This window comes from Mesoplodon mirus (assembly GCF_964341445.2).
Source record: "Mesoplodon mirus genome assembly, chromosome: 4".
Taxonomy (NCBI): domain Eukaryota; kingdom Metazoa; phylum Chordata; class Mammalia; order Artiodactyla; family Ziphiidae; genus Mesoplodon; species Mesoplodon mirus.
The window spans coordinates 157,519,547-157,537,947 of record NC_138979.1 but is presented as its reverse complement, the minus strand read 5'-3'; the positions used below and the strand labels follow the sequence as shown (position 1 = coordinate 157,537,947).

General features: G+C 40.2%; 1 protein-coding gene across 5 annotated transcripts in view; it reads right to left on the bottom strand.

The window, feature by feature from the left end:
• Positions 1-18,401, bottom strand: part of PCNX1 (pecanex 1) — a 172,468-nt gene that overhangs the window by 5,289 nt on the left and 148,778 nt on the right. For all 5 annotated transcript variants that reach the window (XM_082617814.1, XM_082617816.1, XM_082617815.1 and 2 more), the window contains 5 exons: positions 6,246-6,476; positions 5,113-5,387; positions 3,112-3,317; positions 710-1,152; positions 154-294 (listed from right to left, as the gene is read on the bottom strand). In XM_082617814.1, the coding sequence (XP_082473940.1) occupies positions 154-294; positions 710-1,152; positions 3,112-3,317; positions 5,113-5,387; positions 6,246-6,476 (1,296 nt within the window). The remainder of the gene's footprint in view (positions 1-153; positions 295-709; positions 1,153-3,111; positions 3,318-5,112; positions 5,388-6,245; positions 6,477-18,401) is intronic.

Genomic DNA, 18,401 nt, shown 5'->3' with positions numbered 1-18,401 from the left:
CAGAGACCCTGAATACACTCACAGACTCTATCCTTAAGATTAGAGGTAGTAATTCAGTTTGGTAATTAAGCATAAGTACACAAAGCAGCTAAAAAACAGGCATACCAGTCAGGCTACAAAAAAGTCAGAGCACCAGCTTCATAGAGAACTTACATGGCCTTCCATGCCCTCCTGAGGACTCCAGTCTTTCCAGCTGTTTCTCCCAGCTTTTAACCGAATACCCTCATCAGGCCACTGCAGCTCTTTCCTTTTTGACAGGTTGATCCCATCCAGAATCTGACTGGGATCCACAATCTGCAGTGTAAATACATATGGATTATTCATTCAAAAATTCATTTTCCCCTCGATGACAAATAATTATATAATCCCAAACAGAATTTCTTTCACAGTGTCTCAAATTCTCCACTGACTATAAGGAATAAAAAACAACCTAAAGAGCCCCTGAATTCCTTTCAGCCTCCTAGGAGACCTTAACTGCAATGGCCACATAACCATGGCTGAAGAGGGAACAAATACACCAGTGAAAAACTGCTTGCTTTCAGTTTTTATACTGGCAGAAACATTTTTTCAACATTCAAAATTGTTCTAGTCTTCAGACTCAGCAATATAAGGTGTGTCTTCACAAGAGTCCTTCACTCAAAAAAAAAAACAAGAAATAAAAACAAACGAATAAGAGAAACAGTGCAAGAAGAACCGTGGGCTTACTCACCTGGACTCTGTAAATCACCTCCCCCTTTTTGGCATGTGAATTACTGGCAGGACTTAAGGTGTTGCCGGGCTGAGTATCAGCGGCACTGCTCTGACCGCCATCTGTCCCAAGAAAGCCCACGAGGGTGTGATGCTTGCAGGCTGGGATGCTTTGGCTGGAGCTGCTAGAGGAAGGCAGGCCATGCTGCACACAGGCCGGGCCGCTCTGACTGGACGGTTCCATCTGGTTCACCACAGAGAGGCGGGACTGGATGGATGACGGTAAGTTGCGAAGCGATATCTGGCTGGTGGAAGAGCGCCGGCAAGGCACAAATCCCGTGGTGGACATCCGGAGAGATGAGTGCCGGCTGCTATAGCAGTAAGACGACTGGCTGGCTACAGAGGCCCGGGCAGGGGACTGCCGGACCAGGCTGGACTGCACAGAGTGAGAGCTGTGGCTAGCGGCTGGGGAGGGAGAAACAACAGCAGTACTCCTTCTCAGTGGGATGACCCAGATACAACTGCTGTTTCAGTAGTTTCTAAGACTTTCTCCCTTAAGCCTCGCACCTTAAAGTAGTTGGTGAATTTATTGAATTTAACATTTATACCTAAAACTTTCGAAGTTGCCAAAAAGAAATAAATATCTGAGATCTATTTTCTTATGTGGTTTTTGTAACATAATTTCTGTTTGCTGAAGCTTTTTAAAATTCAAATTCTGGGGCATAAAAAAATACAATTAAATAATTTATAGAAAATAGCAAGTATTTAGGTTGAGATAAATCCTAAAATTTCTTTCACTGAAATATTTCAGAATACATGAATATCTCATAGAAATGAGACAGTGAGAAATATTTATTAAGGATCTACTATGCGGCAAGCTCTGTAACTACTATTTCTCAAAATACGGTATTAATGCCCTTTCAATCTATTCCAATGACAAACTATACCACCTACAGAGGCACAGTGATGCCACACTGTAATATGCATATACATTAAGGGATCACTACTGAATATGAATGATCAGTGATACTAAATAGCAGGTTATTCTGTGTCCTTTTTTTCTAATGGCTCGATAGGATTCTTCAGATTTGTGAAGAGTGATGTGAAGATTATTAGAAAATTATTATTAATTATATTGAAAAATAACTACATGTACTTTTTGATCTGAAAATAAAAAGAGCTAATCAATGTTAAAAGTAAAAGGTATATTTAAAGAAGCACACTGGCAGTTTTAGGTTTTCACTCAGAAGTTAAAAAACAACATAAAAAAATGTCGATCACACACCTATTTAGAGTCTTAACAATTTCAGTGCCATTACATTTTTTTAAATCATTTTAAGTAAATGTTTTAAAACTTCATCTGATCCATGCAAAACAGAGAGGGGGAAAGGACAGTGCTGGATCAACCAACCAGCCATCCGGGAACAGGTAAGATCTGAGTCCTGCTGCATGCCAGGTGGATTACAGCTCTCATGTAAAAGGCAAATTAGTAAAAGAATAGCTTTCTTTGGGATAAGGAAAAATTTCTTAAATAGGATACAAAAAGTATTAATCATAAAGGAAAAGATCAGTAAACTGCTCTACACAAAAATTAAGAACTTACCAAAAAAAGGCAAGCCACTCTTCACAGAAAGAGAAGGGAAAGCCAAGATACAGAATGGAAAAAGATGTCTGTGGTACAGAAAACTGACCAAGAGTTCCAATCCAGAATATACAAATAAGAAAAAGATAACCAAATGGAAAAATGGGCAAGAGACTTTACATGTACTTCAGAAAGAAGATCTGATAAACTCATTTAGAAGTTTCCAACCTCAGGTATTATTAGAGCAATGCAAATTTAAAAAAATGCAACTAAAGACCACCCCCCTTCTCCTGTCTCTCTGAGAGAGCAGGGAGCAGAGGTGGAAACAGTGATACGCAAAGCTGGGCATTCCTCTATACAACTGGTCAGAGTACCAATTGGTGTAAAAGAAATAAAAAAGAATTCTGGAAAGATTTTTGGCATTATGTATCATGTCTTAAATATTCTCATAAACTTTGACTTGATTCCATTTTTAAAGTTTCCAGCCTAAGAAAATAGTAAGTGATTACAAAGATTTATATACAAAGATTATTACAACACTCAGAAGAAACCCAATCGTTGTTCAACAGGAGAGAAGTTAAATAAATTACATTAGTTAACTATTATTGGCCTTTAAAAATGATACTTTCAAAGAAATGCTATTCCAAATGGTGTGTATTTATATTTATATATATTAAATGATTAACATAAACAAGTAGGATAATGTCCTATTGGGAATCAAACAAAACATTCTATTTATATATTTCCAAGTAGGTAATATGTCACCCTCTTTATACACACATACTACCTGAACCCCCCAGTTGAGGTGCTAACATTACACACACACTTTTGTTTCAGATTACCTAGTGTTGGAGGGTAAGATGTGACAGGCGGATGGAGTCCTGCTCCTGGTCCCTGGCCTGGGTTTCCAGTGCTTCCTTGGGACACACTGCTGTGGGGATCATTGGCAGCTGTTGCACTGTTACCAGGGCAAAAGGCTCCACCTCCAGCATCAGAGTCTTCGATATTGCCACCACTGTTGCAGCCAGCTCCACAACCTTTCCTTAACCTAGGAACAAACACCGCAGTAGGAGGCGTGGTCCCAAGATCACGTCAAGATAGGTACTGTATTCTGAACATTTAAGGCTACTAATGTTCACCTTGGGAAGTCTTCATGGGGCAATCACCATTAAGAAGCAAAAGAGTCTATGATGTTTGCGTATCTCCCTCATACTCACTGCCTCCGTTCTTCTAATCAACTTCACTTTTACACTACACTCGATATCATCTTTTCTACACCATAACAAAGAACTGCACATAACAAGTTGTTCCATTAAGATCTCAGCTGGAAACAGAATCCTTGCCACTGTATACAACCCACGAATACTTAATTGATTTAAATTAAACCTAATTTATTCTGTAGCACACCTGAAGAGAACTGCTGTAATAATTTTTCTTCTCTTTTTTATTTTTATTTATTTATTTTTTTTTTGCGGTACGCGGGCCTCTCACTGTTGTGGCCTCTCCCATTGCGGAGCACAGGCTCCGGACGCGCAGGCTCAGCAGCCATGGCTCACGGGCCCAGCCGCTCCGTGGCATGTCATGTGGGATCTTCCCGGACGGGGCACGAACCCACGTCCCCTGCATCAGCAGGCGGACTCTCAACCACTGCGCCACCAGGGAAGCCCTCTTCTCTTTTTTAAAACGTAGGGTGACCAACTCTCCTGGTTTGCCCACAACTGTCTCAGTTTGGCACTGAAAATCCTGCATCCCAGAAAACCACTCAGTCCTGGGCAAACAAGGCAATTCCAGCACAACACGTATTTTTTGAAAAGAAAACTGCTTTTAACACTACCCTGGTTTGTATTCTTCCCTCTGTTTAAATAGGGGTAGACGTTAAAATGGTGAAATTTTACTCTTTAATGCTGGGTATTCCTGGAAGAATTTTTTTTTTTCTTTTTTTGCAGTACGCGGGCCTCTCACTGTCGTGGCCTCTCCCGCTGCGGAGCACAGGCCCCGGACGTGCAGGCCCAGCGGCTACGGCTCACGGGCCCAGCCACTCCGCGGCACGCGGGATCCTCCCGGACCAGGGCACGAACCCGTATCCCCTGCATCGGCAGGCGGACTCCCAACCACTGCGCCACCAGGGAAGCCCCTGGAAGAATTTTAAGACACCTATTTGTGAGTTTGTTGCTCTAGTCTTGTTTTGGATTAAGTTTTGATATTTAAGGATCTGAACAACTCTTAATCTGAGATTCTTCTTTACCATCCATCAAATTATGATGTTCCTGCACCATATATCATAATTTACTACACAAAAGGCACAGGAACAAAATTCATGTGCATACTTGAAGACACTAAATATGAGATGTGAGTGCTGACTAACTGTTAAAATGGCAGCAGTATCTCTGCATCTCACAAGGAGGAGTTTCAACATGGACAGCGTGCTCCCCCTACTGCTGGAACGGAATACAAAAAGAATGTAATCGACTTGCACAAGTTTCTTTTATTTTTCTCTCATTTGCCCTGTTTGTTGACCCACACATTCTCATAGTGGCAATAAGCTGCAATAGAGAGTTTAAAAAACTAAAAGGAGGGAATTATCCAAGATTCTACTAAATGCTAGAGCAGTGGTTCCTGACCAGACTACTGTACATTAGATTTATTTAATAAGAGTTTGAAGATACAAATGCTCAGATTCTACTTCATGAAGCTCAGGTACAACAGGTTTTTATTGTACCGTGGCATCTGTGTTTTTCCTACAATCTTTCCAGGTGGTGCTAATGCACCTATACACATTAACACTGCCTAAATTAAGCAGGTCAGGACACAACACCACTGGAAAAGGCAGTCCTATGGCTCACCTGTGCCAGGTTGACACTACGAAGTTTCTGATATTTCCCAAGCTGATAGGTCCCCCAAGAATTTCTTTAAGCTGTTCATGGCTGTCAGAGTAAGAAGTTGTCAGGGGTGAGACAAAGATCGGGTAGCCAATAGGTTGATCACAAGATGAGTTTATCATGTTCCTCAGAGCTTGCTTGGCATTTTGGATGCTACCTCTCTCTGGGTTACGGTTACGTAGGAAAACAAGCTCCTGCTGTTGCCCTGCCCAAAGGCCTCGGACACACTCCTTATTCACCTGAAAACCAGAACACATGGGAATTAGGTTAAGGGGCCAAGAATAAAATTTATAGAAACAGAAGAGTAGAAATGGGAGGGATATAAAAGACATTATATTATGATAACCAACTGTGAAAAGCAGGAAACAAATATAAGTAGGTCACATCTGAACAGGAGTTAACTGTTTTCCACTGTCATTAGGCTATTAAATAATAAACACCTACAGAGTGCTTCCCTCTGCTATCTTGTAAAAATACCAAGTAAAATGTAGTCCATTTAGTCTTCTAAATTGGTGAAGCACTGAATTTTGTAACTAAGATAATAAATATTTTTGATAGAAATGAGAGGTAACAAATATTTAGAGTTGAAAGGATGTTTGTGATTTTGGGGGTTGATTAAATGAAGAAAAAACATTACAAACTATCAAAATAAAATGCCAGAGATTAAACCTCCTAACGCCCCGAGATGCTTAAAAAAACAACAAAACAGAAAAGCGAGTTAGAGTGAACCATTTACAGTTAGCTACTATGAAGTACAAGCTATAGTATTATTTTGCAACCTAGGAATCACATCTTATTAGCAAGACAGTGCTGACATTTTAGGAAGAGATGCTGCCCCAAGAGCACATATAACAGGCAAGAGACTGCCAAGAGAGATAAGCAAAAAAGTTAAGGCTTTATGGCACATGGAAAAATTTTAGAGGACAGAGCAAATTACTGACAAAATAAATTAAGAGCTCAAAAAACAATAAACGTTAATGTAGTACGGTCATTATTTTTGTTTTCTATAAAAGAGCTTCAATTACTTTTTAAAAGTCTGGATACACTTATCTAAGCTCCATTGTTTTCAGAGGCAAACAAGTGCCTCTAAACCTTACTTTAATGACCCTGAAACTCAGGTAGCGTCTGTTGAGCATGATGATCTTGTACTCGTTGGTGCCATCATCCATGACGTGCCGCAGAGCAAGCAGGGAGGGTGAGTTGGCGAGGACTGCACTCCGCCACGCAGGGTCCCCTTCGTGGGCTATGACGAGGTTCTTCTCATGAGACACAATGGCTTCATAGAGCACAGTGGGGTCATCGTATTCATCCGGAGAAGTGAAATGGTCCTATACACAGAGATAAAAAATACACCTACAATTTTAGGAAGAGAAGAGAATGACTTCCAGGATGATGAAAGCTTCTGAAATTACTAAATCAGTTACTAAATTAAAAGTCTTAAAAAACTAGTTTATATATTTCATTTCAGCACATGTTAATGTTATTAGAGATAAATTATTCAAGTCGGTTTTCATATCTTCATTCATTTTTTTTTTTCTGTTAAAGGATTATCTCACTGTTATCAGTTAAGGGAGGCTAAAACTACATAAAAGGTCTCTAAATTGAGCTTCTCTTTAACTAGGTGCTTTTCACTTAAAGCCACATCTCTAGAATGATTATAATAAACCATTTTATCCTGCCTCTCATTTAGTTAAGATAAGGCTCAAAACTATGAGCTCTTGAGGACAAATTAAGGGCCCTAGGCCTAGAGAAGCTAGTAAAGTCTTCCCTAAAAAACCTCTCGGCCTTATTTGACAAGTCGTTATTTAATATCTACCACATGCAAGACTACGTGGTACGTAGCATGGATGAAACAAAGGAGTATATGAAATGTGTTTCCCATTCAGAAACCTAAAAATTAACAGGGGATACAGGATATAAACCCAAGTAATCATAACACAAATCAGAATTTCTGAAATAGTGCGTTATTAAGGAAACACAAATATTATATTGGCTGCCTTGATAAGTTTTTACATCCAGGTAAAGTGACTCATTTGTGCTCAAGCCAACTGACTGGAGTGTGTGCTATCTGGAGGAGAGACAGTGACAGCAAGAAGCCAATGTCCCCAGGAATGCACTTCCAAGTCTGGGGGTTCATCTACATGAGACTAAGGGAAGTCTTCACTGTACACGTGGGTACATAACGTAAGAAGTTCTCCGATACAAGATTTCATCTCACTCACAACAACCTGGTCAAGTAGATTGAGCAGGTAACACCAGAATTTTACAAATATCAAAACTGAAGCTCAAAGAGGCTTAACTGCTTCTTAGGTTTAGAAAATTAGTATATGATTGTAATGCCAGGACTTGAACACATTTCTTAGAGTATTTTTTCATTCTGATTTTTAAAAATTTATGATTATAAAAGTTAACTGAAACACCTTTCAAATCCAGTTGCTGTGATTAGGGAAAGCTACACAGTGCAGGTGGTCTGGGGCTGGATCTTGAAAAATGAGTACACTTTCAGTGGGTGGAGATGGCACCGAGGGGGAAGGGAAAGGGCTCCAGGGAAGAGGACCTCCTAGTGCCTCTCCAGACTTTTTATAAGGCTGGTGCACTCCTCGCTCCACTGCTTTGAGCTTGGCTCGTAACAGCTCACAGCTGTTCCATTTTCTGTGAACTACCTTCAGCTAATGGAGCTGCCTGGGTAGGAAATGCCAGGGGAGGATTATTCCCCCTTGGCTGTGGAGGTGCAAGGTACACAACAGAACTCTGGGTGACATTAACACTCCAGAGCTCCCTCTGGAGACCAGGGGAGGCTAGAGCTCAGCTGAGAGACACTCCTGCTCAGCTTCTTCCCTTGCTCTTTCCTGCTTCCATCATTTCCTCACAGACTGTCCTGAGGGCATCCCCTGACTTGACTCTGCTTCTAGTGAACATGCCCTAAGAGCATTTACAACTTAAAATACTGATGGATGGCTCTTGACTTCTGTCCATAACACAACACCCACCATGCTAATCTTTCTTTTAAATACTGAGTTCACTTTCCTACACCAGCAGATAGCTAGATGCCATAAGATGTGCTCTCTTTCATCAAGTTGTTCAATTAGGGAAGGAATGACATCCTTGGATGGTAGTATTTGTACAAGTATTTGAATGGAAAGTAAACATACAGAGACAGGCAGTAATCACATTCTTAATAAAACGGACACAAAGTTGGAAATCATTAGGCATGCCAAAAGTGGAGAATGCTTAGTCTTGTCCAAATATTTCTTCTCACTGGGCTTAAAATAGTTGAATGAATATGTAAACTTCTATGTACATCATTCAGCACTGTTTCACTGATAAAATATTTGAAACAGGGACTTCCCTGGTGGCTCAGTGGTTAAGAATCCACCTGCCAAGGCAGGGGACATGGGCTCGATCCCTGGACCAGGAAGATCTCACATGCTGCTGAGCAACTAAGTCTGTGAGCCACAACTACTGAGCCTGAGCTCTAAAGCCCACGAGCCACAACTACTGAGCCTGGGTGCCACAACTACTGAAGCCCGCATGCCTAGAGCCCGTGCTTCCGCAATGAGAGAAGCCACTGCAATGAGAAGCCCGCACGCCACAACAAAGAGTAGCCCCTGCTCGCCTCAACCAGAGGAAGCCCACGCACAGCAACGAAGACCCAACACAGCCAATAATAAATAAATAATTTTATTTAAAAAAATTTGAAACAATCAGAACGTCCATGAGTAGTGAGATAGCTTAATAAATGGAGTAAAAATTATACTCCGGAATACTACAGAGTCATTAAAGAACGTGGTGTGCCTCTGTATGTGCTAACGTAGAAAGGTGTCCATGTTAAACTAAATGGGAAGAAATCTTGCACTCCAGACCAATTTCTATAGCACGATTACATTTTTAAAAAGGAAAATATTTATACATATAGTTGGAAATGTCTGCATGAACTTGGGGAAGTCAGAAAAGATAGGCATCAAATTACTGGCAGTGACTGCTTTGTGGGGCTGTTGTATGATGGTATGGGATGACGGAAGGTGCTTACTCTTGGGAGATGTTTACTTTTCAATGTTTCTCATTAGTTTTCAAATAAATAAAAAGAGATAATGTTTCCAATTCTAGGAAAAGTTTTTAAAAGCATTTTAGAAACTTCTCATAACTTGAGAAGTTATGAGCAGAGGCACAGGAAATATTATTTTACGAAAACAATGAAACTCATGTAGCAAACATTCACAGGGCACCAAGCACTGTGCTAAGCAAGGAGGACACAGACATAGAGATTAATATTGTCCTTGTCCTCGAGGAGATCACAGATTGTAAGACTTTCATTATATATCTCTTGTAAACCAAGCTAGACTTTAATTGGTTTATTTTACATCTAACAACCAGGTAAATCCTTAAAGAGACTAGCAAAAGAGAAAAAAATAAGGAAATATGCTGTTTTACAAAATGATTAGATAGAGGACAAGAGAGAACACATGAAAAGGGCAATTTGAGTAATTTCTCTGAGTTTTGATTAATCTTCATCTATAAAACAGGGATTAAAATAATTTTCTGGGTTGTGGGTGATATAATGTGTATGAGCACTGATACATTATAGGACACGGTAAAACTAAATATTACACAGATAACAGTTTTAATTTCTAAAGTAAAAACATATAACACATTAGATTGGAGAATTAAAAAATTAAAAAAGAACTGAAAAGGAAAAAAGCAAAAGTTAAAAAAAAAATCTATGAAAAAGCTAAAAGCACCCTATCAAAGACTGTGTCTGAAACAAAAGTTATTAAAAATTTCGTATTTTTAGCTCTCTGGGAACAGGATCTTTTTTTAGAAAATCAGGTTGAGGTATAATTTACACACAACAAACTGCACCCATTTTAAGAGTACAGTGAGATGCGTTTTGACAAACGTGCAAACTCGTGTAATCACTGCTATAATCTAGATGTAGAACATTTCCGTCATCCCAAAGTTTCCTCCTGCCTTTTGGTATTCAATCTCTACATCCCAAACAAGCACTGATCTGCTTTCTGTCACTAAAGATTAGTTGAGCCTGTTTTAAATTTTATATAAATAAAATAATACCATATGTATCAAAACATTTTTTTTAATTTAATTTTTTTATACAGCAGGTCCTTATTAGTCATCAATTTTATAAACATCAGTGTATACATGTCAATCTCAATCTCCCAATTCATTACACCCCCACCCCTGGCTGCTTTCCCCCTCGGTGTCCATATGTTTGTTCTCTACATCTGTGTCTCAATTTCTGCCCTGCAAACCAGTTCATCTGTACCATTTTTCTAGGTTCCACATATATGCGTTAATATGACATTTGTTTTTCTCTTTCTGACATACTTCACTCTGTATGACAGTCTCTAGATCCATCCACGTCTCTACAAATGACCCAATTTCGTTCCTTTTATGGCTGAGTAATATTCCATTGTATATATGTACCACAACTTCTTTATCCATTCATTTGTCGATGGGCATTTAGGTTGCTTCCATGACCTGGTTATTGTAAATAGTGCTGCAATGAACATCGGGGTGTGTGTGTCTTTTTGAATTATGGTTTTCTCTGGGTATATGCCCAGTAGTGGGATTGCTGGATCATATGGTAATTCTATTTTTAGATTTTTAAGGAACATCCATACTGTTCTCCATAGTGGCTGTATCAATTTACATTCCCAACAACAGTGCAAGAGGGTTCCCTTTTCTCCACACCCTCTCCAGCATTTGTTGTTTGTAGATTTTTTTGATGATGCCCATTCTAACTGGTGTGAGGTGGTACCTCACTGTAGTTTTGATTTGCATTTCTCTAATAATTAGTGATGTTGAGCAGCTTTTCATGAGCTTCTTGGCCATCTGTATATCTTCTTTGGTAGGTCTTCTGCCCATTTTTGGATTGGGTTGCTTGTATTTCTAACATTGAGCTGCATGAGCCGTTTATATATTTTGGAGATTAATCCTTTGTCTGTTGATTGGTTTGCAAATATTTTCTCCCATTTTGAGGGCTGTCTTTTCGTCTTGTTTATGGTTTCCTTTGCTGTGCAAAAGCTTTGAAGTTTCATTAAGTCCCATTTCTTTATTTTTGTTTTTATTTCCATTACTCTAGAAGGTGGATCAAAAAAGATCTTGCTGTGATTTATGTGAAAGAGTGTTCTTCTTATGTTTTCCTCTAAGAGTTTTCTAGTGTCCAGTCTTACATTTAGGTCTCTAATCCATTTTGAGTTTATTTTTGTGTATGGTGTTAGGGAGTGTTCTAATTTCATTCCTTTACATGTAGCAGTCCAGTTTTCCCAGCACCACTTATTGAAGAGACTGTCTTTTCTCCATTGTATATCCTTGCCTCCTTTGTCATAGATTAACTGACCATAGGTGTGTGGGTTTATCTCCGGGCTTTCTATCTTGTTCCATTGATCTATGTTTCTGTTTTTCTGCCAGTATCATATTGTCTTGATTACTGTAGGTCTGTAGTATAGTGTGAAGTCAGGGAGTCTGATTCCTCCAGCTCCGTTTTTTTCCCTCAAGACTGCTTTGGCTATTCGGGGTCTTTTGTGTCTCCATACAAAGTTTAAGATTTTTTGTTCTAGTTCTGTAAAAAATGCCATTGGTAACTTGATAGGGATTGCACCGAATCTGTAGATTGCTTTGGGTAGTATAGTCATTTTCACAATATTGATTCTTCCAATCCAAGAACATGGTGTATCTCTCCATCTGTTGGTATCATCTTTAATTTCTTTCATCGGTGTCTTATAGTTTGCTCCATACAGGTCTTTTGTCTCCCTAGGTAGGATTATTCCTAGGTATTTTATTTATTTATTTATTTTTTTTTTGTGGTACGTGGGCCTATCACTGTTGTGGCCTCTCCCGTTGCGGAGCACAGGCTCTGGATGCGCAGGCTCAGCGGCCATGGCTCACGGGCCTAGCCGCTCCGTGGCATGGGGGATCCTCCTGGACCGGGTCACAAACCTGCGTCCCCTGCATCGGCAGGCAGACTCTCAACCACTGCGCCACCAGGGAAGCCCGGTATTTTATTCTTTTTGTTGCAATAGTAAATGGGAGTGTTTCCTAATTCAGAATTTTCATCATTATTGTACAGGAATGCAAGAGGTTTCTGTGCATTAATTTTGTATCCTGCAACTTTACCAAATTCATTGATTAGCTCTAGTAGTTTTCTGGTAGCATCTTTAGGATTCTCTACGTATAGTATCATGTCATCTGCAAACAGTGACAGGTTTACTTCTTCTTTTCCAATTTGGATTACTTTTACTTCTTGTTCTTCTCTGATTGCCATGGCTAGGACTTCCATAACTATGTTGAATAATAGTGGTGAGAGTGGACATCCTTGTCTTTTCCCTGATCTTAGGAAATGTTTCAGTTTTTCACCATTGAGAATGATGTCTGCTGTGGGTTTGTCGTATATGGCCTTTATTATGTTGAGGTAGGCTCCCTCTATGCCCACTCTCTGGAGAGTTTTTATCATAAATGGGTCTTGAATTTTGTCAAAAGCTTTTTCTGCATCTATTGAGATGATCATATGGATTCATTCTTCAATTTCTTAATATGGTGTATCACATTGATTGATTTACATATATCGAAGAACCCCTCCATCCCTGGGATAAATCCCACTTGACTATGGTATATGATCCTTTTAATGTGTTGCTGGGTTCTGTTCACTAGTATTTTGTTGAAGATTTTTGCACATATATTCATCAGTGATATTGGTCTGAATTTTATTTATTTATTTTTCTTTCTTTTTACGGTACGCAGGCATCTCACTGTTTTGGCCTCTCCCATTGCGGAGCACAGGCTCCGGACGTGCAGGCTCAGCGGCCATGGCTCACAGGCCTAGGCGCTCTGCGGCATGTGGGATCTTCCCGGGACGGTGCATGAACCCGTGTCCCCTGCATCGGCAGGCAGACTCTCAACCACTGCGCCACTAGGGAAGCCCTGTAATTTTCTTTTTTTGTAGTATCTTTGTCTGGTTTTGGTATCAGGGTGATAGTGGCCTCATACAATGAGTTTGGGAGTGTTCCTTCCTCTGCAATTTTTTGGAAGAGTTTGAGAAGGATGGGTCTTAGCTCTTCTCTAAATGTTTCATAGAATTCACCTGTGAAGCCATCTGGTCCAGGACCTTCTTTGTTGGAAGATTTTTAATCACAGTTTCAATTTCATTACTTGTGATTGGTTTGTTCATATTTTCTATTTCTTCCTGGTTCAGTGTTGGAAGGTTACACCTTCCTAAGAATTTGTCCATTTCTTACAGGTTGTCCATTTTACTGGCATAGAGTTGCTTGTAGTAGTCTCTTAAGATGCTTTGTATTTCTGCGGTGTCTGTTGTAAGTTCTCCTTTTTCATTTCTAATTTTATTGATTTGAGTCCTCTCCCTCTTTTTCTTGATGAGTCTGCCTAATGGTTTATCAATTTTGTTTATCTTCTCAAAGAACCAGCTTTTAGTTTTAGTGACCTTTGCTATTGTTTTGTTTCTATTTCATTTATTTCTGCTCTGATCCTTATGATTTCTTTCCTTCTGCTAACTTTGGGTTTTGTTTGTTCTTCTTTCTCTAGTTCCTTTAGGTGTAAGGTTACATTGTTTGAGATTTTTCTTGTTTCTTGAGGTAGGCTTGTATAGCTATAAACTTCCCTCTTAGAGCTGCTTTTGCTGCATCCCATAGGTTTTGGATTGTCGTGTTTTCATTGTCATTTGTCTCTAGGTATTTTCTGATTTCCTCTTTGCTTTCTTCAGTGACCTCTTAGTTATTTAGTACCGTATTGTTTAGCCTCCATGTATTTGTGTTTTTTATGTTATTGCCATGTAATTCATTTCTAATCTCATAGTGTTGTGGTCAGAGAAGATGCTTGATATGACCTCAATTTTCTTAAATTTACTGTGGCTTGATTTGTGACCCAAGATGTGATCTATCCTGGAGAATGTTCTGTGCACACTTGAGAAGAAAGTGTAATCTGCTGTTTTTGGATGGAATGTCCTATAAATATCTATTAAATCTATCTGATCTATTGTGTCATTTAAAGCTTCTGTTTCCTTATTTATTTTCATTTTGGATGATCTGTCCATTGGCGTAAGTGAGGTGTTAAAGTCCCCCACTATTATTGTGTTACTGTCAATTTCCTCTTCTATAGCTGTTAGCAGATGCGTTATGTATTGAGGTGCTCCTATGTTGGGTGCATATATATTTATAATTGTTATATCTTCTTCTTGGATTGATCCCTTGATCATTATGTAGTGTCCTTCCTTGTCTCTTGTAACATTCTTCATTTTAAAGTCTATTTTATCCGATATGAGTATTGCTACTCCAGCTTTCTTTTGATTACCATTTGCATGGAATATCTTTTTCCACACCCTCACTTTCAGTCCCTAGGTCTGTGTCCCTAGATCTGAACTGGGTGTCTTGTAGACAGCATACAGATGGGTCTTGTTTTTTGTATCCATTCAGCAAGCCTGTGTCTCTTGGTTGGAGCACTTCACATTTAAGGTAATTATCGATATGTATGTTCCTATGACCATTTTCTTAATTGTTTTGGGTTTGTTTTTGTAGGTCTTCTTCTCTTGTGTTTCCCACTTAGAGAAGTTCCTTTAGCATTTGTTTTAGAGCTGGTTTGGTGGTGCTGAATTCTCTCAACTTTTGCTTGTCTGTAAAGCTTTTGATTTCTCCATTGAATCTGAATGAGATCCTTGCTGGGTAGAGTAATCTTGGTTGTAGTTTCTTCCCTTTCATCACTTTTAAGTATATCATGCCACTCCCTTCTGGCTTGTAGAGTTTCTGCTGAGACATCAGCTGTTAACCTTACGGGAGTTCCCTTGTATGTTATTTGTTGTTTTTTCCTTGTTGCTTTTAATAATTTTTCTTTGTATTTAATTTTTGATAGTTTGATTACTATGTGTCTCGGCGTGTTTCTCCTTGGGTTTATCCTGTATGGGACTCTCCACACTTTCTGGATTTGGTTAGCTCCTTCCTTGCCCATGTTAGGGAAGTTTTCGACTACAATCTCTTCAAATATTTTCTCGGGTCCTTTCTCTCTCTCTTCCCCTTCTGGGACCCCTATAATGCGAATGTTGTTGCATTTCAGGTTGTCCCAGAGGTCTCTTAGGCTGTCTTCATTTTTTTCATCCTTTTTTCTTTATTCTGTTCCACAGCAGTGAATTCCACCATTCTGTCTTCTAGGTCATTTATCCATTCTTCTGCTTCAGTTATTCTGCTACTGATTCCTTCCAGTGTATTTTTCATTTCAGCTATTGTATTGTTTACCTCTGCTCATTTGTTCTTTATTTCTTCTAGGTGTTTGTTCTTTAATTCTTCTAGGTCTTTGTTAAACATTTATTGCATCTTTTCAACCTTTGCCTCCATTCTATTTCTGAGGTCCTGGATCATCTTCACTATCATTATTCTGAATTCTTTTTCTGGAAGGTTGCCTATCTCCACTTCATTTAGTTGTTTTTCTGGGGTTGTATCTTGTTCCTTCAACTGGTACATAGCCCTTTGCCTTTTCATCTTGTCTTTCTGTGAATGTGGTTTTTGTTCCACAGGCTGCAGGATTCTAGTTCTTCTTGCTTCTGCTGTCTGCCCTCTGGTGGATGACACTATCTAAGAGGCTTGTGCAAGTTTCCTGATGGGAGGGACTGGTGGTGGGTAGAGCTGACTGTTGCTCTGGTGGGCAGAACCCAGTAAAACTTTAATCCGCTTGACTGCTGATGGGTGGGGCTGGGTTCGCTCCCTGTTAGTTGTTCGGCCTGAGGCAACCCAACACTGTAGCCTACCTGGGATCTTTGGTGGGGCTAATGGCTGACTCTGGGAGGGCTCACACCAAGGAGTACTTCCCAGAACTTCTGCTGCCAGTGTCCTTGTCCCCACAGTGAGCCACAGCCACCACCCGCCTCTGCAGGAGACCCTCCAACACTAGCAGGTAGGTCTGGTTCAGTCTCCCCTGGGGTCACTGTTCCTTCCCCTGGGTCCCGATGCGCACACTACTTTGTGTGTGCCCTCCAAGAGTGGAGTCTCTGTTTCCCCCAGTCCTGTCGAAGTCCTGCAATCAAATCCCACTAGCCTTCAAAGTCTGATTCTCTAGGAATTCCTCCTCCTGTTGCCGGACCCCCAGTTTGGGATCCTGACGTGGGGCTCAGAACCTTCACTCCAGTGGGTGGACTTCTGTGGTGTAAGTCTTCTGCAGTTTCTGAGTCACCCACATAGCAGTTATGGGATTTGATTTTACTGTGATTGTGGCCCTCCTACCATCCCACTGTGGCTTCTCCTTTGTCTTTGGATGTGGGGTATCTTTTTTGGTGAGTTCCAGTGTCTTCCTGTTGATGACTGTCCAACAGGTACTTGTGATTCTGGTGTTCTTGCAAGAGGGAGTGAGAGCACATCCTTCTACTCCACCATCTTGGTTCCTAAAATATTATGTACTCTTTTTATGTTTGGCTTCTCTTACTCTGCATCATGTTTGAGATTCATTCTTGTTGTGGCATCTAACAGTAGATCATTTATTTTTATTGCTAAGTAACATTCTATCTGTTGATGAACATTGGAGTTTGCAGTCTGGGGCTATAGAATGGCTATGCACACTTGTGTGTAAGTCTTTGCATGGCCATACACTTTCATTCTCTTGGGTAAATACATAGGAGTGGAGCTGCGGCGTCATATGCCAAGCGTGTACTAATCCTTTAACATATAAGCCTTCTGTGGATTTTCATGAGTACATATGAACTTTGGAGATGAGCAGTACTGGCTGACACATCTATCTTTTCCTGGCCTCAGAGTCCCTCACTAGCAACCCACCGTCTGGTCAAAGTGATGTGCAGTGAATGGCTATTGCTTGTTACTTTACAGGTCAATCTCACCCTTCTCAAAGGTGTATGTGAATCACAGAACTTCTCCAGGTTGCATCTGTGTTCTCATCTCCTCCCCTCCCCCAGCCCTCCATGGCCCCCAGTTCCCGAGTCCACCTCCTTACCCTCCCTGTTTGTCACTGTTGCTGTCTGTCATGGCTAATGATGACAGTGTGCTATACCCAACTGTGTTGGGCCTGATTATAAGGTGGAGAACCACTGTCACAGGCTAAAAACACATGTGAGGAAATGGACTAGGAGCAACAGGCAACAGCACTTGTAGGGAGAGATGGGGGCAGAGACGCAAGGATCAGAAGATACAGAGAGCCTGTGCCTCAGCTCCTCTCTCCCAGATGGAGATAAAATACCTGTCATAACGTTCAGAATTAACTGTTAGTTAGTCATGCTACATAAAAGAGTATTTCTTATGTAACAGATACACAATACCTTTTGAGAAATTCTGAAGTTTTAAAAATATTTTAATATGAAGTCATTATCTTTTTCTTTTCAATACACTGAATTTTGTCTTGAAACTCTAAAGATAGCCTGAAGATAGACAATTCTATTTGATCCCTATTGTACATTTTCCCCATCATCCTCAAAATAGTATTCTTTTGACAGAGATTTTCAAATACTATAGCCCTTATTAGTAATGCTCCTAAATAATGTGGGGTGTTAACTTCATTGCAACACGTTTTACCTTATTTTATTTTTTGGCTCTGTCAGGTCTTAGTTGTGGCATGCAGAGTCTTCACTGAGACATGCGGGATCTTTCGTTGTGGTGCATGGGTTTCTCTCTAGTGGTGTGTGGGTTTTCTCTCTCTAGTTGTGGTGCGTGGGTTTTCTCTCTCTAGTTGTGGTGCACGGGCTCCACAACACGTGGGCTCGTAATTTGTGGCACGCGAGCTCAGTAGTTGTGGCACGTGCACTCAGCTGTCCCGCAGCATGTGGTATCTTAGTTCCCTGACCAGGGATCGAACTTGTGGCCCCTGCATTGGGTGGCAGATTCTTTATCACTGGACCACCAGGGAACTCCCCATTCTAACACTTTAGATCACAGTAAAATCATCTGAAGAGTAATTCACCCTTTATTTGGTGGAAAGAGTCATCCAGATTTGAGCACAGCAGATGTATTTTAATGAATATTGTCAGGTGCTCTCTATCATCAGATATCATCATTACTGTCAAGTGGAATGATTAGAGCAGCAAGTGCCAGTATTTAATTTCAAAATATATTCTTAAAGTGATCTGGGGCTGTAGATATACATTTTGGAGCCCTCATTTTCATTTTATTACCTTACTAGGATTATTTAATTAAGGCTGAATCTGTCCTAACCATCTATTACTCTATACAACATGCTGAATGGAGCTCATAGTTCAGTAATAGCAGCACTTACAAGACTCCTGAGATGCTGTTACA